General features: G+C 35.5%; 1 protein-coding gene across 2 annotated transcripts; it reads left to right on the top strand.

The window, feature by feature from the left end:
- Positions 1-2381: 2381 nt before the first annotated feature.
- LOC145684473 (uncharacterized) lies at positions 2382-21316 on the top strand. 2 transcript variants are annotated; one of them, XM_081756903.1, is made up of 3 exons: positions 2382-3172; positions 12045-12730; positions 16403-21316. In XM_081756903.1, the coding sequence occupies exons 1-3, from the start codon at positions 2811-2813 to the stop codon at positions 16417-16419; spliced, it is 1065 nt and encodes a 354-aa protein (XP_081613029.1). In that variant the 5' UTR covers positions 2382-2810; the 3' UTR covers positions 16420-21316. The 2 variants fall into 2 exon arrangements, with proteins under 2 accessions (XP_081613029.1, XP_081613028.1); XM_081756902.1 differs by having other exon boundaries at positions 12045-21274.
- The last annotated feature ends 4098 nt before the right edge of the window (positions 21317-25414 follow it).

The raw sequence follows: 25414 nt of genomic DNA, 5'->3' as shown, positions 1-25414 counted from the left end.
AAGATTTTTTGCGGTGGGAGCATGATTTTAAAGTTCCGCCACTGGTTCAAAGACAAACTAAATATCGATCAAGGCACACATTTTTGCTATCCGTTGTGTATTAAACAAGTTCATCTAATATTAATAATGATTCACTTCAGATCAACTATCTCTCAAGAACGATTAAATGGACTAGTTGTGATGGTCATTGAAAACGGCATACTCATTGAAATGGATACGAATGTTATAATAAAAGATTTTGCCAAATTGGAAGCCCGAAAAGTTTCTTTATAACGCCGACTTTTCAGTAACAAAGAAAACGAGAAATTTAAGTAATTATCATAATCGTATCACTAGAAAATACTATGTAAATCTGCTATTAATGAGGCATAAGAGCAAACATCTTTGTCAAAATCAAACCTGTGTTAATGTTAGACTTGAAGCTCATGAGTTTTATTTTGTTTCGACTTTTATGTTTCAATTGTACTTGTCAAAATACATCTTAGATTTAGATATACATCTTAGTTGTGCATTATGCCTATTTAATAACAAAAATGCTATTAATTATTAAAATTGAAACTTTGTTAAATATTCATCCACAGTCTATTAGTTATAATTTCGCCAACATTTTTTATATTCACAGGAAGACCACAGAAATTGAAGAAATTTTCAATTTTAACAATTATTTGAAGATTTTTTCCTTTACAGCTTTCTACTCTTTTATTATGATCTAGATGGGGGCACATAAATATTATTTGCTTACCCTTAAGAAATGCCTTGAACCGGCCCTGAATATTAATCATAGCAATGAATAATGAGACTTGTTTTCTAGAAGTTTAATTCAAACTGAGTATTAATGAACAACTTTTTTTTTTTAAATTCTACACATGCCATTAAATGTATGTTATTACTGTTAGAAAATGAAATGCAGTAAATACTACAAGCATATACTACGACATATAAAGAAATACGCAATTGCAATATTAACTCCTTTGAATTGCAATTAAAACGGAATTCTTGTAGGTTTCTTAACAGGAAGACAAATAACCAATACGTACACACACAACGGCAAACATAATATGGCATCGTTTTCAATATGAATCAGTAAGACATACAAGAACTTTACAATTCCAAATGAAAGTATTTACATTAAGGGGTCATTTCAAAAAAGTGGGGGTAACAACCCTCTGTTGCCCTTCCTAATCGCCGCTCCTGGTCAATGCTTTGTTTGTTTTCATGTGTTTTCAGTCTTTTCTAGAGACAGTCTTCGACGCTATAGCATACATAGCATTAAAAGGCAGTTATTGCCTCGTGTTACACAAAATTTTGGAAAACAGTTCGATTTTTTCTTGAGTGTGATTCCTTCATCAACAGGCCTACCCTATATGAAGAACCAGATTTTTAAAAAGCTTAGCACAGGGAACGATTCAATGCGAAACAACAGTTTTCTCTTTTAACGGAAGCTAACCTAAACCGCATTTAATATAAAAGGGACAAAATATTTAGTGAAAACTCGATATCGTTGCTAGAAAATTAATTCAACTTAAATATAAGGTCAATATAATAATTTAATGGATTTAAACAGTTAGAAAAGAAATGATAATATTATAGGTATTCATTCGCATGTCTGAACTAAATCAGTATGAGGTTTCGCTTTTATTTGTTTTCATAATCTCGGTCCCTTGCTTTGGCTGCCGCCTATAAAAAAAGAACATAGGTTCGACAAAAGCCGTTACGGCGAATACCTCATCCTCGTGTGTTGTAGTGCTCTGTGAAGAAGAGAGTGGAGAGGGATTTCCAATACTACTACACAACACTTACATTTTCTTTTACAGTTATATGTACATACAACCCCTTCTTTTATATACTCTTTCTTTTTTCATTTTCCACTTCCTACTATCCTCTAACTTCTTGCCCTGTTCAATTTGGCTTTCCGCCCTCTTTCACTGTCTGAACTCCTTTCCCGATTTTGACCTTTTTCCTTTGCTTGTGTCTTTTTTCCCAATTCTGTCCTGTATAATATTCAATTTTGTACCTAGGGGCCGCGGTGACTCAGTAGTAGAGCGTTCACCTCTGGTGCTTGGCGTCCCGGGTTCAACCGAGCTCCCGCCAAATTCATTTTGTGGTGGACAAACACAGCGTGCGTGGTTTCTTCGGGGTTCTCCCGTTTCCTCCCACTTTGCTTATTCCACCATTTCATTCATTACTCATCATCACCGTCTCCTTTAGCCTAACCGGCATAAATCGTGGGACGTAATACTCAAAGATTTCATTCTATTTCATTCAATTTTGTACTTGAATCACAAATCCTCCCTGTGAGGTAAAGATAACACAATTTTGTACTTGTAGCACATACGACTTTAATTCTGGTTCATCGACCTATTTGACCGATAATGGTCTCAAGACAAAGCAAGACAACATGCATTTAAAACAATCAATACCTAAAAAATAGTTTGAAGTTCATTCGATAATCTTGTTCATGTGTATTGAACAATATTTGAACAATTATATTTGAGATATTTAATCGTCTTGTTCAAGCTTTCTTTCACCCTGTAGAACAGCATTATAGAAAAGTAGTACATTACGTATGGATAGTAATGCGGTATATTGATTTTTTATCTAGCACTTACCTGCGTGTTCCCTGGCAACCCCTAACACACATGAAAGTTCGTACAAGTACAGAAGGAAGGCTTTCTTACATATTATTTGTAGCCTGCAATTATCCTGTATTTTATAAATATCGATACGTATGTCATACCCGAAGTTTTTAGTTTCTTCTGTGAACAATCCTATAATTATTTCATTACGATTTGCAGTAAAGGGAGCTCATAATGGCTGGTGAGGCGTCTGTTAAGTTGGAGGTGATATACAAACAAGAAATTGATTATGATTTTGCTGAGGAAGATGCACTTGAAGGGAAGGAGTGGACATACCCATTGAATACAGATAACAAAGAATTAATATTACGTACAGAGGAAGTAGAGCAAACAATAGTGAAAGATGAAGCTACTACTTTTTCCGATGTGAAACCCAACGTTGATATAGTGAAATCAGAACCTGCAGTTGAAGATTTTTCATATAATTGTAATGTAGATACTCTGAAAAATGTAGTGGATCAAGAGACTACCGCCTCTGATTTCAAAGATTACAAAGAATTAACAATAGAAGAATCAACTTTATTTGACCAAGAAAGGTAATGTTCTATTGTCTATAAGACATTAGTCGAACAGACGGTTCTACCAAATTCTGAGTCATTTCTTACATTTTCAGGTTTAGAATATAGCTTTTTGTTTTAGTAAAGCATGCACAAAATGAGGAGCTCCATTACTATTTGCAGATTGACCTCAGGAGGGCTCAGTACAAATACATTTTGGACATGTAGCATAAAAGCTACAGTGCATAAATCACACCAATTTGTGCTAGGTGGCTACTAGGAAGCACGAAAGCGGCAGGGAGGCCCTAATCAAAAGGGCACGTCCGTATAGAAGGGGCGTCTGCAACGGGAAGTATACGCTTAAACTGTGGATAGTGGAAGAACTTCCTTACACATACAATACTTTCACTATCACTCGAAATTCATTTCAATATAGTGTGCACTGACAGTAATTGTATTCACACTCTCATTCCTTGACAAAAAGTGTTTCACACCGTATTTTACTTATAATTTTTCTCTTTGGTAGAACTGTCTGCTCAAGTAAACTCGTCTGTATAGTAATCGGTTCAGTTTGACAATACGGTTACAAATAGCTCGAGATATTATACAGGTAAAGTGTTATTCCTGACGATAAACAGCAAGGTGTGAGATATGTTTTAAATAAAGTCGTGTTCTTAAGATTGGAAATCATATAGCAATCATGGACTTCCTATATGCAAAAACAAAAGTGACCAATATCATTTTTACATGTGTCGTGTTGCTCGATAAAGTAATGCTTATTATTTGTTACATATTTTTCGTCTGTTCTTCTATACATTTGTAACGTGAATGCTCTAGGATATTCTTTCATGGAGATTGTATATAGTCAACTGTATTTTTTTTTTAAAAAAAGTAGCATTAAAAAATAGGGCCATGCTTCAAATCAAACGCTGCAATATTTTCTGTTTCCACAACGAAAAGTAGTTTTCGTTTAATTTTTGTGATATTGTTAGGTTTTGTCAACTGATGTCATTATGCAATTTTGCACGTGCTTCAGTGATTGTATAAATTACGTAAATCGGTTTAGTGTGAAAATAATGCATATATTTACATAGTACAGTATTGTTTGTACGCTGTACCACAGCTTGCTTCGGTTTTGATTAAGTTGCTGAAATATTTTGTGTTCTTAAGTAACTTCGTATTATGGCTGGAATAATAGTTTACTAGAATGTCAATGGCTCCAGAGGAAAGTTATTGAAGTTCCCAGAACGTAGGGGTTTAATGAGATTGAATATTAATTGCCTAAATATAAGTTTGAACTCCGCGGATAAAGACCATTATTCCTTTTAGGATTTCCAATTTTGTAGGTAAATTTTGCTTTCGAATAGCTATTGGTTCATTACTACTATTTATCGTAGGATCATGGATGATACCTCGTTATTTTTTTCACAATCGGCAACATTTTCAATGTTGTTACACCAGAAAAATTAAAATTGGGGAAAAGCGAGTATTTTTTTTCGAAAAAAAAATTCAAAAAGTTTGCGCCCGTTTGACCCGGGCCAGGATTCGGGTAGGGATCTGAAAACCACTTGAGAAATAGGTAGCTATGTACATAATTAGTGTTAAAAATTCAATCTTACTTGAAATTTAAAAGGCGATTTTTATTTTGTTTATTTATTTATTTTTGATAATCGGAATATATATTTAAAATTTCCCAGAGCATTAATGTTTATCGTAGGGTAATTCTTCACGTCTTATTCTCTTCAGAATAAAGCAACGTTTTAAACAATAACACTGGGATGCACGCATCATACAGCAGAAACATATAGTTAGGGAAAATCGGGAAATTTTTTGATAAAATTCTATTTTCGAATTACTTGAGCTCCTCTTGCCCGGGCAGATTTGATGTCAACATCTCAAAATCACCTTGGAAATACGAGGAAGCACCATAAACTTGTGAAAGTTGAATTTTAATGAAGATTTTTAACAAGATTCTGTTCGAGTTGCTAAGTAACGTAGTAATAGTCACTCGATGCTAAAATGCTTCGTTGAGCTGCTACACCTACGCCATCTTGAAATCCAGTACGCAATGTAAAAAATATTCTTTTTGAACAAAAATGAAAAGCTTTTGCTAGACCTGGCTTCACCATTGTAAACCAGGATAGGGCATCTATATGTGGAAGTACTTCCAGTGAATGATCGCCATCTTGAAAGGTGCCATATTGAATCACGGTAAACGGTAAATGGCAAGGGGGTCATGTGGAGTATCAAATAGCACTGGAATTTACTCCTGAATCCATTTCCGTAACCAAGTGTACGTATCTGTTTTCACTTCAGAGTTAAGAGCTCTCTCACCCACAGCAACATATAAAAACTGTGTAAGTTAAATTTGTATTATGAAACGCGGTCGTGCGAGCAGTTGCAGGGTTTTAACTAATGCACATCAGTAGTAGTCACTTGATATACAATACCCACTATATCAATCAGACCTTGAGCCTATTGATAAAATCGTTAATTAAATTGGAATGCCTGTAGTGAAAAATGGAATAGCAGCACTGTAACAAATTATACCAAAGCGCACTATGAGTGTGTTTTGTGATTATGCATAGCATTTAAATGTTGTAATGTAACTTAAGTGCAACGGCAGATATGGTTGTACAAGGATATGTCTTGAAGTTGTTTTAAAATTAATAGAAAATAATATAAACTGGTTCACATAAGCGAACCTATCCTACTAACCATTTGCTCTTCAGTTGTGATGATGGAGATCTATAACAAAGTGATTAGCAAACAGCATCATGGTGCAATAGTACCCCTTAAAAAATGCATTTTCGTCACAATTTTCATACCACAGACACTATTTTCTACTTGATACATAGTCTCCAGAACACTTGTATATGAACCAAGTTTTGATCTTGTGACGTACCTACGTTTCTGCTATGCATATCCAAGCATGTCCTCTAGAACTGCCACACAAAATTAATTATTCACAACAGAATGCATTTTTATTATGACAATTCTGTCATATAACTTGTTCGTTGTAGCATAACAATGAATTTATATCGAAAATAATCTTCAAGTCTCCGAATTAACAGCTTATACTGCCGAAAAAAGTATACATCAAAAGGCTGAATAAATTTGATGGTCTTTGGGGATAGAACTTCAGCACGAATGTTTTTCCCATGTAACAATTCTCGCACTTCTTCACCCGTCTGTTCACTCCACGAGTCAACAATAGCAGGGAATCCTCTTTCACATAAAAAAATACACACCTTTTTAGGCACCGTTTGACGTGTTCGCGAGTGAGTTTAACTGATTTGCTCTCATCAATAACAATGTTGAAAGGTGTGTGTTTAGCTAATTGTTGTTTTACTTTGGGTCCGAACACGCCTTTAGGCTCCTGGAAGCACATTATATGTATGTGCCTAGCCGTACTGAAGAAATGTGAATTTGGATGGTGTATACGTGGAACACTGATGCCAGAGACTGAACCACTGCTGTAGTTTCTTACCTATTTCTGACAGAGTTCTACCAGAGGTTATTTCGTACTCAAACCTAGACTGATCAGTATTAAAAATGCATTCAATGTTGTACAGTTTCTCATGTATTATTTTATCAATTTTAATCACAAAATTTTGGGCATTATCAAGCAATTCACTTTCGTTTCCAACATCTTTCTTCGTTACAAATTGAGTAATCGTTCATGAGCGAATTCTGTTCTCTTTTTTAAATTTGTTAATGAAACCACGAGAAGTACGGAATGGATAGTAAAACTGCCTCGCTGTAAGTAACATCCACGCTTTCAAATGATAGCCATAGACCGTAAGTCCTTTAGTGCGATAAATGTTGAATGTCTTTAGTACTTCGTATTTTAGTAGTGATATGACATGAGAGCGAGGAGGTTTGTTATGGAACTTCAAAGCCTTATACACAAACGCCGTATTGCATTTGAATTTCTTCGCTGCAGCTACAACAGTGTTGAGTTTCGCGTTTATTTTCAATAAAACAATGGGCTCCTGAATGTGTTTGTATTTGTTGACAACAGCTTCTGTTACAAGTACTGATTTAATCCGGCTTGGAGATGACATCTCATACTCGCTCGTATTAGGCTCACTGTCACTAATTGATGGCCTAGTTATCTGTTCGAAATCCATTTCGTTTGTCGAATCTTCATGTTCACTCTCTGTGTCAGTGTCCACATCTAATGTTTCATTATCTGTTAGAGACACGTCACCATCATATTTGCTTGCTATCATTGCAAGTAATGTATCTGCAAATGTCTTTATCTTCTACCCCATTCTCACTCACGACACTATATTTTTCCACCATTGCTTGATTTAAAATGTTGAAAATGTTTATCGGATTAATTGTTCACATTTTTATGCACTGAACAATTGTTTCACTGGTCCAACAATTGCGTTCGTACCGAGAGTCACACGCCTGCCCGCACCAAAATTACTGTATTACTACCGTTTGTCATTCGAAGACTGACACCATACTCCTCACTGCACACCTATGTTTCAGTTGTGTGTAGGAAAGCACTCTAAATTCTGCGTATTATGTTTTAAAACCCTAAACAATACACTAAAGCCAAGAGAACTAATAAGTCTACTTTGTAAGTTTTTAATAATACGGAGTACAATATTGGAGAAATTCTCTACATTCCCGTAGGGTATTTCAAACATAAAATATAGCCACACATATCATTGTGATTGTTAAAGTAAGTGAATAAACAAGTCCTAAAATGGATTTCTTGAGTTGTCAAGTACGTGAATTAAATAATAAATAAATCCTCGGAGTTTAAGGAACACCTGCTACTATTAGTTATTTATCACAGTTTTGATATGAAAACTACTCTTGCCCTTATTATAAGCGAGTTTTTATGGTAAAGTGGAAAAATGCAGATATTGAGTTATTTAATATTGAAGAAAAAAGCCAGAAAGAAGCTTGTTTTATGGATTGGAACTTGGTATTGAATCTTGTAATAATAATTTTTGCATTCGTGTATGCATTCTCTTACCACTAATAGAAGAACAGACACAAGGAAAGTGAATTCTAAGTTTCCAGTTGTATCTTCTTCCAAGAATAGCCTATGTACTGATAATTTGAATCCCCTTCATTGTGCAATGCGTCAGCAATCAATCCATTTTATTTAGACAAACTGACAATAAATATATTAATATATTTTAACTTCGTAATATGGACGGTAAATTATAGGTGGTCCAGTATGAGTATTGGAAAAGAACAGAATATTCTGCAACAATGAGGGTCTTTGTGTAAGGTTTCGGGATTGGACAAAAAACACTATAATGGACCATGTAAAATTACCTAAAATAGATTTTTGGTTTGATTCATTTTAACGTTCCACACTTATGCCTGCTATGCTAAAGGAGACGTGGACCTACTCATTCCAGTGGAAAACGAACCACTTGGGTCGTTCAATATGCACCAGCTTACATCATTTTTCTAATATATTCCAACAATCCCTTTGATATTCTCTGCTCGTCAGTACTATTAAACATGTGTTTCATCGAGCACCAGTCTATTCCATCGCACTGAAAAATTGGTATAATTTCTAGAATGCTGATATTCTATTTATCACTACAGGCATTCCAATTTAATTAACGATTTCTCTCATTAGATACAAGAGCTTATTGGTATAGTTGCTATTGTACATCAAGTGACTACTACTGATGTACATTAGTTAGAACCCTGCAACTGCTCACAGGACCGCGTTTCATATTACAAATCTAACTTGCAGAGTTTGTATATATTCCTGTGGGTGAGAGAGCTCTTAACTTTGAAGTGAAAACAGATATGTTCACTTTGGTTACGGAAATGGATTCAGGAGTAAATTCCAGTGCTTTTTGATACCTCACATGACTCCCTTGCCATTTATCATATTTGAGCGTGATTCAAAGTGGCGTCTTTCAAGATGGCGAACATGCACTGGAAGTACTTTCACATATAGATGTTCTATTTCGGTTTACAATAGTGAAGTCAGTTCTACCAAAAGTTTTTCATTTCTGTGCCAGAAGAATATTCTTGAACACTGCATACTGGATTTCAAGATGGAGTCGGTATAGCAGCTCAACGAAGCATTTGCGCATCGAGTGACTATTACTACGTTACTTAGCAACTCGAACTGAATATTGCCACAAATTTTCATCAAAATTCAACTCTCACGGTTTATGGACCTTCCTGGTTAGAGGTATACATAGTGTTTGTACAAAATTCAATCTGAAGTCTTGAAAATTAAGGACGGGAGAATTTTTTGAATTGTGCTCAAACTGTACAGAGCGATTTTCTACAGTCTAGAATTCTAGAAAGCTAGAAATATATTTAAATTTATTTCTTTCGGGTCCCCGTTTTGGCACGCACATTGCAATATGTGGCAACATCGTAGATATAAAACAACCATGGACTAGATCTACCCTTCTATTAAATAGATGCATAGAGTCTCTCCAATTGGCAACTAAAGTGGATACACGTTGAAATTACCACCACCAATTAGCGTATAATTCGACTTAAATTCTTAATGGATTCGTAGAACAGTGATAATGTTTCCAATTTAATCTACGACGTTGCTGCATAGTGAAATTTTTGATTCCTTGTAACGATTGGAGGAGGTCGTGCAGGCTGTGCTATTGCATAGAATTCTCGCTTAATTTTGACATGAAGAATAGCGCTTTATTTTCCGTGTCTGCCATTTTTAGAACACCAGATATATACATGGTGTACATACATTAAACAATCATCAGAAGGTGATTCCTGACACAGAAATAAGCAAATCATGTTTTATTGTAAGGCTTTGAAGTAGTGAAAATGGAAAACGAAAAGTGACCATAAAAGGGTAGGTTGATTTCTTGTAACATTTTGGTGCGGTAACGAAACATGCTGAAATTGGTGCTCCGTGGCGTTCTGATAGTGGGAAATAAAAACATTTTGGATTTTAAGTTCTGTCTAGTGGAGCCAACTTTACTTTGAACACATGGATTCTATGTCAATTAAAGCCAGATATGGACTACGTACTCTATACGCATTCTGAACTGCTACCTGCAGTACTATAGTGGTACAGATTGCAGACAACGTCAGATCCGAGCCCTATTCAGTTACAAACTAAAATGTGTTAAAAGCAATTCATTCCAGGTTCGTTTGTAAATAACAACATTAGCTTGTTTTTGTTGTGTTCTCAATAACTACCATAGTGTAGAGTGAAGACTAAATATTCTTAAATTGTTGCATGCTAAAGCAACTGCGAGCAGAAACATTCGTACGAAATTAGACCGTCTGTACATAAGGTATTTCTTTTCTAGAATGTTTGGTTTGTAGTATTGCAGCATGTCGAGAATAATGACCAAAGACTCTAGTACAAACAGTGGATACATCTTTGACATTGCTTTTCAACATCGACCGAATGACACGGTTAGAATTTGTGTACTTGATGATAGGACGACTGGTCCAGCGACACAAGAACAGCATATTGACAAACTGTGGTTATTTCATCCTGAAACCAGGGCCTTATCTATGTTTCAACCTATTTCAGGTTCTGTAATTGAGGTTTCTGAGCCATTAACGAAACATCTACGTTTGATCAGCTGTACATACTAAGAATATGCGTATTAATTCAGCAAGGGGTGCAAAATCCAGATCCTAGTATTCTGCAATACTTGAAAACTGCACAGCCAGATGCTCAAATCATGTACGATGGCTAATTAAATCTAACCGACTATTTCGATTGTACATTTCAGACGAATCTCCGTCAGAGGAAATCAAGTGTTTGGTACGATTCGTTCTAAACTTCTATGCTTTTACATGGTTCTATATTCTATCTATACTGTCAAGATGGTGAAAAGAATTATTACGTCATGGTATCACTATATCAAAATATTTCCTCCTGAAGACCAGATCATAATTCTCTTCGTCGTCTTAAATAACTCCTGTTTCTGCCATCCTGAAAACCTGCTGCTCGCTGATGTTGATGAACACAAAGGCACAAGAACAGTTTCTTATCGGCACATTCTTGAAGTAAGAAAGAAGCCTCCCAAGCAGTGTGCAAGTTCCGCTGCGTTGATAAAAAGCAGCTAAAAATCAATCTCAATAAAACAACCTACATGCAACTAATAGACTGGGAGAGCACTCCCATCTTCCCTCGAATTTTACTTGATGGTATAGGCGATGATATTCTGGTGCGTAATCAACAAATTATTCTACCAAAATATAAGTGCCATTCCTTTGATGTTGAACGCAATGTCAAAGCTATATCCGCTCTTTGTACTAGTCTTTAGTCATTCTTCTCGACATGCTGCAATAACTACAAGTTAAATATTCTAGAACAGAATTACATTATGCACAGACGAAGTCTAATTTTGTATGAGAGTTTATGCTGCCAGTTGCTTTAGCATGTAAGAATTCAAGAATATTTACTCTTCACTCCACACTATGGTAGTTCTTGAAACACAAAAGCAATGTAATGTTGTGATGTACAAACGAATCTAGATTGAATTACTTTTAATATATTTCAGTTTGTAACTGAATAGAGCTCCGATCTGATGGTACCTGCAATCTGTATCACTATGCTACTGTAGGTAGCAGTTCAGAATGCGTATACATTATGTACTCCATATCTGGCAGTAATTGACAGAAAATCCATCTGTTGAAGGTAAAGTTGGCACCCCCTAGACAGTACTTAAATGCAAAATGCTTTTATTTCCCAGGATCAGAACACCACGGAGCACCAATTACACCATATTTCGTTACCCTACCAAGATGTTACCCGAATTCAACCCACCGCAATATATATATATATATATATATATATATATATATATATATAAAGATTTGCATGCTTTTGATTGTTGAAAATATTATAATTGAATTTGGATTTCTAGGTCAGTTTGATTTTTTTAATATTTTGGAATTTTTTTCACAGTGATGGGAATTCGCCTCTTACACAAAAAGAAAAAAGTTCTGATCTATCAAGACCCTCTCAGGAATCAAATTTCAGAGCCCAATTGTTAACGTATCAACGTAAATATCGTCATACTTGTGAAGTATGTATGAAGCGATTTAGACGTAAAAGATCTTGGAGATTTCACATGTTAATACACACGGGTGAGAGACCTCACCCATGTCTGAAATGTGGAAAGAAATTTACTCAAAGATCGAGTTTAAGAGACCATATGTTATGCCATTCAGATAGCACTCCTCATATATGTGAAGTGTGTAGGAAGGGATTCAAGCGCATGTATGCGTTGACGAAGCACATGAAAACACACGCAGCTGAGAAAATTCATAAATGTCTGAATTGTGGTGAAAGTTTTACTAAAAAATGTCAGTTAAGAGTCCACTTCTTATTCCGTTCAGAATGTAATCCTTATACTTGCGAAGTGTGTGGGAAGAAATATAATAGCAATGGAAATTTGTTAAATCATATTGTAATGCACACAGGAGAAAGACCCCACATCTGTCAAGATTGTGGGAGGCGATATGCCCGAGTTTCAGATTTGAAAAACCACGCGATGGCGCACTCAGGAGAGAGACCCTATATGTGTCAAGAATGTGGGAAAGCATTTGGTCAAATTTCAATTTTAAGACAGCACATGATAACACACTCAGGTGAGAAACATATATGTAATAAGTGTGGAAAAGGTTATACACGAAAATCTAATTTGAGACAGCATTTGTCAGCACACTTAGATAGTAATCTTGATACTTGTTAAGTGTGTAGGAAGGAATGCTAGTTTAAGATATTGTTTAAGAATTCTTTTTGAAACACATACATAAGCAACTTTTCCCTTATCTGTATTGTGTGAAGAGTTCTACTCATAAATCGAATTTGCGAGACCACTGGTAACCCATTGAGTAATCGATCTTGATATTTGTTATGAATGTAGGAACGAATTTGTTAATAGATTGTTTTCTGTAAAACGCACGGCAAGACAAAAGCTAGAGAAGTTCATAGGCAGAGAGGATGTTGAAAGTAATTTTGACAAAACTGAATATTGAGAAGCTATTTCGCACACACGCAGTTGAGGAAACTCAAATGTATCAGTAGCTTGGGCTGAGATTAAAATGAAAATCGTATTCGAGAGAGCACTTGAAAATCACTTGAAGATCATACATGAATCATACTTCGTAACTTATTCAGATTAATCTTCATCCTCGTGAGACCTATAGGAAGGGAAGTATTTGGAAAATCGTATTCGGTAAAACATGGTAACGTGCAGAATAGAAGGAGAAGATACGTTTCATCAGTTTAGAATAAGATTTAGTCCAAAATCTGATTTCGTAAATTATATGATAACGGACACAACAAAGATTGCTTTTACGTATTGGGAATGTTGGTAGAGATTTAATCGAAAAACCACTATGAGTGACCGTGTGTTAATTAATTCGCATAATAATCTTCAATCTTTGAATCTTCATTGTGTTACGGGCCAAGAAAGAAATAGGTTTTTGTAAGGAAGCATACTTATCAGGAGTGTATGAAGAGATTTTTAGAAAAACTATATTTGAGAAACCATTTCTTAAAGCATTCAGATCTTAACACTTACAGTTGTAAAATCTGTAAGAATTTTTATTGGAAAATCCAATACAGTAAAAGATGTAGGAGCGCAGATAGGAGAAAGAGCTTATACGTATAAGTAGTATAAGAAGGAATTTTGTCCAAAATCTGATTTGGTAATATATATATATACGATAAAGCACGGAGTTCAGGTTATACATTTCCGAAGTGCGGAAGATATTTAATCGAGAATCTTACTACACAGTCACGTAACACACACAAACAAAGCTGTAAAACGTACATATCGAATGTGAAAGGATCGAATTTAAGAGACCCCATGTTAACTCCCCCAAGCTTATCACCCTCTCAGGTGTGAAAAGTTTATCCAAATATAGATTTGAGAGCTCATACATTAACACACGATGTTAGTGATCATCATAGTTGTTATAGCTAATTGAAATATAGATTTGTTTTATATGGTGTCTCGTACAGTAACTTTCTAAGTAGTGATAGCATTGCTAGGGATTTCTCATAGGAGAAATCATGGAAGTCTACGTTTCTCTCTCACATTCAGGAGAGAAAGCTATAATTATTAAGAGTGTTTTAAAAAATTTACTCGAAAATATGGTTTAAGAGACCATAGGTTAGTTCATTCACATAAGATGTTTATATTTGGCGCAAGTCCGCAAAATGATTCAGTTAAAATTCACTAAAATATATTGTGAAACAAATATAATATGTCTTATGCATATACAGAACATGTTACAGATTTTAAGAAATGAAACATCGAAAGTCAACATGGTAACACATACAAGGACAGATCTTATGGATATAAGAAAAGTGAGAAGCTATTAAGTGGAAAGTTACACTTGACATTACGTGTTAATACACATCCGAGATTAGCGTTATTCGTGCCGGAATCCTCTGAAGGGTTTTCGTCAAAAATATTTCGAAGTTTACACGTTAACGTATGCAAGTGAATAATCATCGTGTTTCAAAATTGCGGAGATATTTAGAATAGAATTTACACGAAATGTAATAATGCACAAGATCGAAACCCATCCTACATGCTTGTTTTGTTGGAAGGGATGCACATATATCACTTCTGAGAGACCATATGTTAGTAGTTACAGGTGAGAAAGGTCATATTACTCAGTAGCTGGTAAAGAAATTTCGTTGAAAAAATCTAAATGATACCGTATGCACATAACGGACGTAACACCAGTTGAATGTTTGTAAGGTATTCCGAACTTGGCAGGACATACTTATCACATATGGGCCAAAAAACTTACAAATATCGGGCGAGAGAAAAGGCTTTTCTTCGAGATTCACATTCGCTGTGCAGTTTGTAGCATACCAAGTACCTTGTTTATATATATCTAGGGTGTTTCAAAACAACACTGACCACATTTTGGAGGTGATGCGTGACACGAAGATAAGACAATGTGGCTGCAGAAATCAGTCGTTTCAGAGTTATAGGCTACCGAAAGCATGAAAAATTAACTTTAAAATTCCATAGTTCCAACACAATGGGGCCTAGCATAATCGGATCAAGACTTAGGAATATTTGTGCTATCCGAACATGCATGTTTCCGAATCCTGCAGTACTAACGCCTCAATTTTAGTAGACAAAGTTTGGCTGCGGACATCTTTGCGGTGTAATAATACTCGCACTGTAAATTAATTCATAATAATTTAATGCAGTTAGAGAAAAAATAGAGGTTCGGCATTAAAAGATTTTTTTTATTTTGTATGACCTCTTTAAAAAATACAATACAAACGATGGAGTTCACTTCTGGCTCATGGGGTGCTTGATTCGATCCGAGCACGAGCCAAGTGAGGTGTCTGGTGGAAGAAACACTGAGTGCATGGGTTTCCTTGGAGTTCTACCGTTTTTTTTTTCAGTCTCTTCATTCCACCATTTCATTCATTTCTTATCATAACCGTCTCCTACAGCCTAGTTGGTATAATAGTCTGAAGTAAACATCAAAGATTTAACTTTTTTCATGAATCCTTTTACTTGTATTTAATAAAAGAGGCTGTGGATACCCGACAAGAAAATTCTAGCATCTGGCTTGATATTATTTTTATTTACGAACGGAGCAAGTCTTTAATAATAGATTGTACTTGTTTTAGAGGAAGTAGTATATGCGCGTTTACATCCTCACGAGTTAAGACTGTTCTGCTAGCAAAAATTAGCTTCCCCTCCAGAAATGCGAAATAACCATATGTATACTAATTTTTTAAAGATTAACAAGTGAGTCTATCAAAGCATGTTGTAATAGCAGGTAGTCTAGAAATTAAATAAAAAGAGCTGTGATTATCCTTGTACAGAGCGTTCAAAAAGTCTCTATACACCTGAATCATGTGTGCAAGCATGTTTGGAGGCTCATGGGGGACATTTCCAACATTTGCTGTGAAAATGTGTGTATATATGATGCGCTTTGTACATAGTGCTTTTATGCCATAAAATATAATAAATTTTGAGTAAAATAATTTTCTAGTTGCTTTCAATATGCGACAATTCAGGTGTATAGAGACTTTTTGAACGATCTGTATAAGGAACAAGTTTTGTTGTTTTTTAGTTAAAAACAATGATCATATCTACCTATTATTCAGCTTCCAGCGTCTTTTCAAAGGAGTAGGAAAAGCAGTAAACCTTTTCTTTTCTCATGACATTCTGGGAATGCAAAATATCACTAATGTAGTAATATATTGTGTCGGAAACAAAGGAGGAAAAAAAAGTCGTGTACATACACTTATAGTGTATTATTTTGTTGCAGGAAAGTTGATTCCCTAGGACATTCTTCACCAAGAGAACAAAAGGGATATCTGTTTTTGGTACCTCTTATTTTCTGAATGTAACTGTTTTTGAGGTAGGTCATGGGCGAAGCAATTTAGCCTGTGACTTGATATTAAAGCAAGTACAAGAAATACATGCAGGTTATATAACTTTCTACCTACCTAATGATCTGTATCAAACAAATATATAAATTTCAAAAGTAACTTCAAGCTTCGTACGCGTAATAATAGTAATAACAACTAATAGTAATAGAAACTTATTAGCATGGAAAGAAAAGATTTAAACTTGTCAAGAAAATTTCCACATGTTACAATATGTTGTTAACTAAAATATAGAAAGGTACAATTATGTGCATGCTGATTGTAGTAAAGTTTTCGGCAGTATACAATTAAAATACATAAAGTAGGCAAAAGTGTAAAAAGCGTCAATCGTACGTTACAGTGTTTTCATAAATTTTCAAGTTAGTCGTAAGTTTTCTTTCAAACCTTTGTGTTATAATTAACGCTATGCACTAACAAGCAGTTGAAAACGTGAAGTTATTATGCCGCACGTAAGCAAACAACATTCTGTATATACTTTCGAAGAACTGGTCAAAATTTCCCCCTTAATTATAATAGTAATTTGGCAGCTATACTCTACATTACCAGAATTAGCGTATGGTATCAGCCAGTAAGCTCGCAATGCGCTGTAGCAAAACCTTCAGCGAGGAATCTAATCATTCATAATTGATTTTGTTCGTATTTGTGGACAATTATGAATGATTAGGTTCCTGACGGAAAGTTTGGTAACAACGACGAGAAGCTTATTCTCTGACGCCATACGCCAATTCGGGTAAAGCAGAATATAGTACGTTAGTAACTTAGGTGCTGACCACGCTTCATATATTGTTGGCAAAAATTACAGACGTTTCAGGGCTAAACATGATAAATGGCTAACGAAACCACAAATAAGCAATTTAAAAATTAAAATAATACCAAATTTAATAGTTGGTCACGAATTACATTTAATAGTCTGCTATCAGTTGCTTGTGTTGCAAGAAAGCTAAAGCACACATATAAATTGAAAAATCATGTAAGACGGAAAACGGAAGCGCGTTTTGAATTCAAATTTCAAGAGAAATTTACGTATTGTGAAAAGTCAAGAAGAAAGAGAAATAATATAAATTATGGAGCAAATGTGCCAAATGTAAACCGAGTATCTGCCAGCTGGCCAAATTGTTATCGCATATATCAAGAACCCAAATATACGTATATTTGTGTGAAGATATTGGCCCCTTTTCCTTTACAACTTTTCCCCCTATAACCTTCTGTTGCTATTCTTAAGCGGTTTTGTCGCTTATGAAATATTATTAGTTAGTGTGACTTCCAATTTAAGAAGTAGGCCCACACTTGTGTGACAAACCAACCCTACTGTTTTTTTTTCTTTTTTTTTTTGTCATTCTCAACACCTAGTAAGATTGATAGTCGCGCTAATGATGCATTTATCATATATTGATATTCTATAATTTCGTATTTTCATTTGTTCTGTGCAAAGATTTCATGAATGACGATGTACTTATAGGTAAGTAAATTGTTTAAGTAACTTAACACAGTATACACAAGATTCCCTCGTATGCGTTATGGTAATGTTCAAGCATAAATGAAAAAAGTGCAAATTGGAGCTACCACATGCCAAAAAACTTCACAAAGTAAGCAATGCAGATAAGTGCTGAGTTAGTATCCAGAAGGGATAAAATGATATAATACTCGTAGTAAAATGGTATAGTATGAAGTAACAGTAAAGCACATAAAATAATTGAAGATATAGTACTCATCTCTTAATAGAGGAATTTTTGAAGCAAACTGTTCAAAACCAACGACGAAAAATGAACAAAATATGTAATCAACCTTCCCCATAGCTTGTGAAAAATTCAAGGAACGAATAGCAATCAGTTTATTTCACAATGATTCAAATATATTTTCAAACACGAGGCTCTCTACACAGCCGAACCTCAATGATTGCTTTCAGTAAACAATCATTAATAATCCAAGTAGGTATTCATGTCAGAAATTATGATATTATATTTTTCATTTATGTTGAAATATAAAAATAATTTAAAAGTGAACTTCTTTTTTGGAATTACTTCCGTGCGATAACAACAGGCTCATTAAATCCAAACAACTCATATAAGAGAAAATCTTCAATAAAAGTGCTGACTCCAACTTCTCGAACTTGATATTGTAAATTTGACATTGTCTTCCACCCAGTGACTCTACAACGACTGCATACCAAAAGCTTGAAAAAACTTTTGTGTTCACTTCGAACCGATAGCTTCATAAAGTCTAAATTGATGTAACTCAATAACAATAAAACATAAAAATTGCAAGAGTGCTCTTTTTGCCTTTTGTACCTTTAAAAACAAACGAGAAAATTAAAGAAATAGTGGATAAACAGCCATAAAGATTAGTAATATCATAATGACAAGATTATCGGTACATAAGGCCTGGTACTTCAGACTGGTATCCTTTTCGATGCTTTTGGAATGGCTAGTTACGAAGACCACTCACTTATATCATCCTTAAAAAAGACCAAATCTCGATGGAATTACTTTAGCTGCCATGTTAATCATAAATAATAAAATTATACCAAGGATCTTTGTCGATCTCTGAATCTCATATATGGGTAAGAATCTAGAAACATCCGCATGGTTCCAGGACTAACGGCATTCTATAAAGCATGCTGAATTTCTCTCTAGCGTCAATTATTTGTCGTGTTGTGAAGAGTGAAAAAGGCACAAACATCTTTGAAAAAGATCTACAGTTCGGGTCATGAAGCGAATAAATATGGAACTAATGTCTATTAGTTCCACTATTATCTCGCTGGCACGGATATCTCTTACAGATTATGACAAACGTTCTGTTAAACTGTATTGTCATTACTCATCGATTACCAAATATTCCTTTTAAAGGAGTACTACTAAGGAGATGATAGTAATGGGGTCACCCTATCGAACTATTGATTATCCAATTTGGGGACCCCATGGACCATAGCGAATGAATCAGGGATGCTTTGGCATGGGATTGCGTCACCTATTGAAATTTTGCTTATGTTTACTCAGGGGGCAGGGAATGCATAGAATCACTCAGGACACATAAGATCATATTGATTTACATCAGGAGTTGGGGGAGGGAGAGTGTCGGACCTCGTACCCTTTGATGAGTATAAAAATACCAATTTCGGAAGTTTTTTTAAAAACTTATCCTATTGTCTTTCACGAGACATTTTCGTTATATAATAGAGTACAATGGTTTACTTTTTAAATTTGGGAGTCATCGTTCCCTTTGATGAGTATTGATTTTGGAGCCTTATTACGTTATATGGAGACGTATGTAAAATTATTCCCTTAAATTTGATAAGTACTTTGTGATCTATTTTCTTCCTCTTCAGGAGTGAACTTGGATACCTTACATGTGTCGCAATCGTCCCGAGTTCGATTCTCCGTGCTAGTTTAGGAAATGTTGAATTTAACGTCCCCAGCGAAAACGATGGTGATGAGAAATGATAGGACGAAACAGGGGAAAACATGGACTTACTTGACTGAGGATTGAAGCGGGGACCTCACACATTAGAGACAAGCGCTAAGCGACCGTGCCCCATTGAGAAATTTTAATTTGTTGAATACTACGTTATAGACAATGTAATGGTCAAGAGTTTGTTTCTTGGTGTTACTTTCAGGAAATGTTGAGTTTAACGTTCCCCTTGAAACGATGATGAGAAATGATAGGACGAAACAGGTGCAAACATGAACTTACTTGCTTGCGGATTGAAGCAGAGACCTCACACATCAGAAATAAGCGCCGAGCTACCATGCCGCCTTCGGTGCGAGCAATTTCACGTATGAAAAGAACATGGACAGGTTATGTTACATTACATAATTCGGTGTGAGCAGTTTTCACACTAGGTTTATGTTTCATATAGAAAGATATAAGGTCTGTGTTGTCTTCTTTTTTTTACTTCGTGTACGACTTTGACCTTGAAGGAAACCTTGCTGACTCAGTGCTAAGCATTGGCATTAAAACGTATAAACATAACGTTATTGTTTAGTTGGCTGTATTTAGAGATGAATCAGACGTTTAGGGTTCTTGTTTCATATCTAGTTATGTTCGCTGTAACTTAGTGCCAGAGCGATACTTAGCGACATTTTCCAGTATTGCCAAAACTATCAGAATGAATCGATACATGTAGTCGGAGCAGTTACGTGACGAAAACAGATTTTTGTTTTGTACACAAAATTTTTTTGTGAAACAGAATTTTGTTTGTACATAAAAATTTTTCGGAAACAGTTTTTGTTTTGTACACAAAAAATTTTCTGAAACAGAATTTTGTTTTGTACATAAAATTTTTCTGAAAACAATTTTGTTTCGTACACAAAAATTTTTCTGAATCAGTTTTTGTTTCGTACAAAAAATTTTCTGAAACCAATTTTGTTTCGTACACAAAAAAATTCTGAATCAATTTTTTGTTTTGTACACAAAAAAATTTCTGAAACAGAATTTTATTTTGTACGCAATTTTTTTATTTCGTACACGAAAAAATTTCTGAAACAAAAATTTAGTTTGATTTTTTTTCCGTAAAACATTTTTAGAAATTTTATTTTACCGGTAAACTGATTCAGAAAAAGAAATTGAAATCGCAGTACAGGAAAAGAATTTGATTTTAGGATGTGAAATAAAACACAGAATTACTTTTTTTTCATGTTTCTGTACATTTATTTTTAGCATGTGAAATACAATACAGAATTTCTTTTTCTCCATCTTTTTGTGCATTTATTTTTCTTCAAAGAAAGATGTGTCCGTGACGGGTACAAATTCTGTAAAGAGAAAATAAACATGAATATACGTGGTAATATTTATTTTGTTTTCCTGTGAAAGAAAGAAAACAGATTATTAACATCGAACAAGAACATAAACTAACTGATCAAGAGAGAGTGAGGTGAGAAAAGAAAAGCAAATGTGACGTACCTGAATCCCTTTTTTTCTCCAGTGGTTTCTGCAAAGTGATGTCATCTGAGTTTGTCTCCGTTCGTGCATCGTTGAAGCATCTCCCGTGTTGCGATTGATTCTTTGCCCATCTTTGGGAGGTGATGTTGGTGGGATAAGGGAAAAATATGGCTGTTATTCTGTTCTGGCTGTTTTATACCCATAGGGCAATGTCTCGTATGTGTCTGGTATTAATCGGCGTTTTATATAGTTGAAACTGTACTTCTTTTCTTCAGGTTTTGTGACAAGCTGATGATCGTGGGTTCTGTAAATTTTGTGTGGCGTGCTAAGGGAGATTTTTTCACTGGATTGATTTACGATCATTTGCTCCAGACTATTGAAATTTAACTTTTGGTTGGAACATCATCTTCATACTGCCAATAAAAATATAACAACGAATCATTAACAGGTAAAATTTGGTTGACTTTTATATCTGGAGCAGTTAATTTTTGATACAGTTCTTTGGGGTCATTAATGATGGTCGTTTGGCTGAAATTGTCTCTTATAGCGAGTCGTCCCCAGAAGGCATTCAAACAGAGTTTTGCAAGACTACGACGTGCTGAATTTGTCATTATATTTGCTGCATCCAAAGTTATGCCTTCACGTTGTTATACCATTTGAATATACTGCTGCTTTTCTTTTTCGGTGACGCAATTAGCAGGCCATCAAGAAGCTTCCAGCTTCGATTTCAAAAATGTGTTAATGTATTCGCTGAATAATCCGCCAGTCTTGGTTTCTGGATCATATACGGTGATGTCATAATCCCAAATTTCGTAAATTTCAATGACTTGATACCCAAGTTCAATGGCTTTTTGAATTTCATAAAACACCCACGTTCCTGTTAGACTTCGTTCACTGTCGGAATGTGTACATTCAGAATCTTGATTTAATGCTGTGGCACAGGCACCACAAATTGGAAATAACAACTTCTTATTTGAGCGAAATGGAAGTACTGGATGAAACACATTTCTGCTAGGCAAAATCTTTAACTTGACTAATCCGTTGACATCTTGAATGGTGGGCATTTCTGGATCTCCCTGTAGATATATTCGTGGGTGCCCTATTGGATACCGTCCACATTTATTCACATAAGGATACAAGGAAACGATATCAAAAAAAATAATTTCTTCGCCTTCATTTTCATTTGCGACGAAGATACAATTTAATGGCATTAACATGGCTACCATACAAGCTGGATCTTGGATTTAACGTTGTGTTATTAGTATAAGGATGTGTGCTCAAAGAAGAGGCCAATGCTGGATTGGATTTTAACACTTGACGAAATTCACATTCCCACATTTCATGTACTTTATATCCCGTGGATCGTAATAATTTCCTTTTACGCTGTGTTCTCTCGTAGCGATAGTTCGTCGTTTCTTCGGAGTTCTCATAAATGGGCTAATCACGGCCTGTAGGGACGCATAGAGTACAGGCATGGATTCTGCAGCCTTGAAATTCATACACGTGTTCCTCTTCAGTGTCGGAATGTTTGTAGTAGCCGTCCAGATGAAAACCAGCAACATAAACTTCTTTCCCTTTTGCTGCATGTAGAATTGGATGGCTCTCTTTTTCTACCATGTAGGCAAGCCACTGCAGAGCAATACGTGACTGATTGTTTCTGTGACGGTATCCTCGTGCAGGAAGAATGCTAATAGTATTGGGTTTTAAAAAATTTCGTCGAAATACTAAATTGCACGCACTCGCCAAAGTGATAGCCTCCAGGAAAGGATTGTCGTGGGTTTCTTGTTCAAAAGTGGTCATGAAAGATATACAAGCCATTCGAAGTACGTTGACGTCCTGGACACAATAGTTCACCAATTCTTCTTGGAAAATAAACGTATCGTTCTGGTGTTCGTTGTATCATGTCATGAATTTCTCTCGTTCATCCACTTTCATTTCATCTGCACCATAATAATGGATATCTGTAATTTTCCCACATACGATTGATTTGCAGCAGTATTAAAAAAGTATGGAAAGTATCCTTTGGTCGCTGGTAAATGAAATGCCTTGGATAATTTACTTAAAACCATTGGCATGTAATTTAAGGAGTCAATAAACGATAAGTGATTCACTTTCATGCTTATAATTTTTGCTCCGTTCAAGATAAAAGTAGGTTTCAATTCATATTCTTCGACTAAGGATTTAAGAATAAAATGACCATCATATCCCTTAGAGTTATGTGCCAAAGATACAAGAAGCTTAATGTTGGGTCGTGGCTGACGTAAGTACGCAAAAAAGGCATTGATCGGATCATCTTGAAAAATGTGTTTCCGCTGTCCACAAACTTCACACGGATGATGTATATCTTCATCTTGAACACAGTTGTAACATACTTGTTGAGCCACCAGTAAATTGGGCTTATGAATGAACGTGTCTTCATCGAAGTAAGTATCCTGTGTGGCTTCGATATCATAGAAGACAATCATAGCCTTCTTGGCATGTAACACTGATGGAACTCCAGGTTTTAATTGAGTCGTATCAGGCTTCATGTAGCATTGGTGGGTAGACATAACGTGTTTATTACACATATCACAAAAATAATCTGTACAATGATGTTCTCTTTCCCCTGTGTGGACAAACGAATAAATGCGTAGGCATTTGGCACACTGTTTTACCATCTTGCGTATTGGCTGACCCTTATGGTACAGTAAGATGATTTGTATAGCATGTTTCACCATAAAATTCACGATTGCATTCTGGACACTGCTTCTCCGTATTGGTCTTGCTGCATGGCGGTTTCTGCAAACATTTTTCACATATGGCCGAACAGTTCTTGACGTGTCTATTCCTGTTATTATATTTTTTGTGGCATGCAGCACAATAATACACAGCAGAAAAAAAAACGTTAATGACGTGATGATGTCATAATGAGAATTGATGCACATTAAATTGATTGGAATTTTGTCTTCGCAATCAGGCCCTTCATACAGATATCTTCTCCGGAAAAGCTGCTGTATACGGTAAGTTTATATTTATATCTTTATACTTTTTCAATCCAATAGCAATCACAATCGCGTAAGCCAAACATTTCTTGTCGGTGTTTTTTACTCGTAGAATGCCATTCTTGCGTTTTAGTAATTCGTTGTTTGATAAAAGACCTTGACGCATTCTTCCAAATCCACGGGGCATATCCACATGATGAAAATTTACAATGAACGGTTCGTTCATGAGAAAACTATCGTTACTTTGAAGGATGCGAACGCCGATAATGTCTATTGATTTCTCGCAAGAGCCATATTCAAATCCAGAAGTAGCCATATTCAAATAGGAAAAAATGTAAGGTAAGCAAAAAGGAATAGACAAAGAAACAAATATCTAAAACGAGAGAGAAAACAAAGCACGAATTAAAATTTAATTCCCAGATCAGAATTCGCTTACAGGTTTAACGGTATCAAAATGACTACATGACCAACCCTAAAAGAATTATCATATCTCAAATAGTTCTAGAGCTCCTTCATGGCTAAGCGGTTAGCGAACGCGCCTTTGGCGCGGGAGACCCGGGTTCGATTCCCGGCGGGAGCTCATGTGGTTCGGATTCCACGTTCATCAGTAGGTCCACGTCTCATATAGCCTCGCTGCTGAACGGGACGTAAAACTCAAAATCAATCATCAAATAGTTCTACTGTTAAAAATTTTTATTGTCGTCATACTGGAAATAAAACCCGGGACCAACATCAACATGTAAGTGACCTAAGTTTCTGTAGTGACAAAAAGAATGAATGAAATTGTTTTTCTAACCGTGCTGAGAGAATCATTGTAGTAAGCATTTTTCCCCTCACACTTAACTTTAACACGTATGACGAACATGAGACAAAATCTCATGCGCTTGCTTTTATCGAGCTAAGCGGTTAAACAAGGAAGACTCGAATTCGATTCTCGGCGGGAGATGAGATCCCACATTAAACTGAAGGTCCACGTCTCACTGTTAAAAGGCACGCTGTAGGGGAACAAATTCGTGCGTAGTTTTTTTTTTT

The sequence above is a fragment of the Thermobia domestica genome, chromosome 4 (assembly GCF_964235325.1).
Source record: "Thermobia domestica chromosome 4, izTheDome1.hap1.1, whole genome shotgun sequence".
NCBI lineage: Eukaryota > Metazoa > Arthropoda > Insecta > Zygentoma > Lepismatidae > Thermobia > Thermobia domestica.
This window is presented reverse-complemented; position numbering and strand designations above follow the sequence as displayed.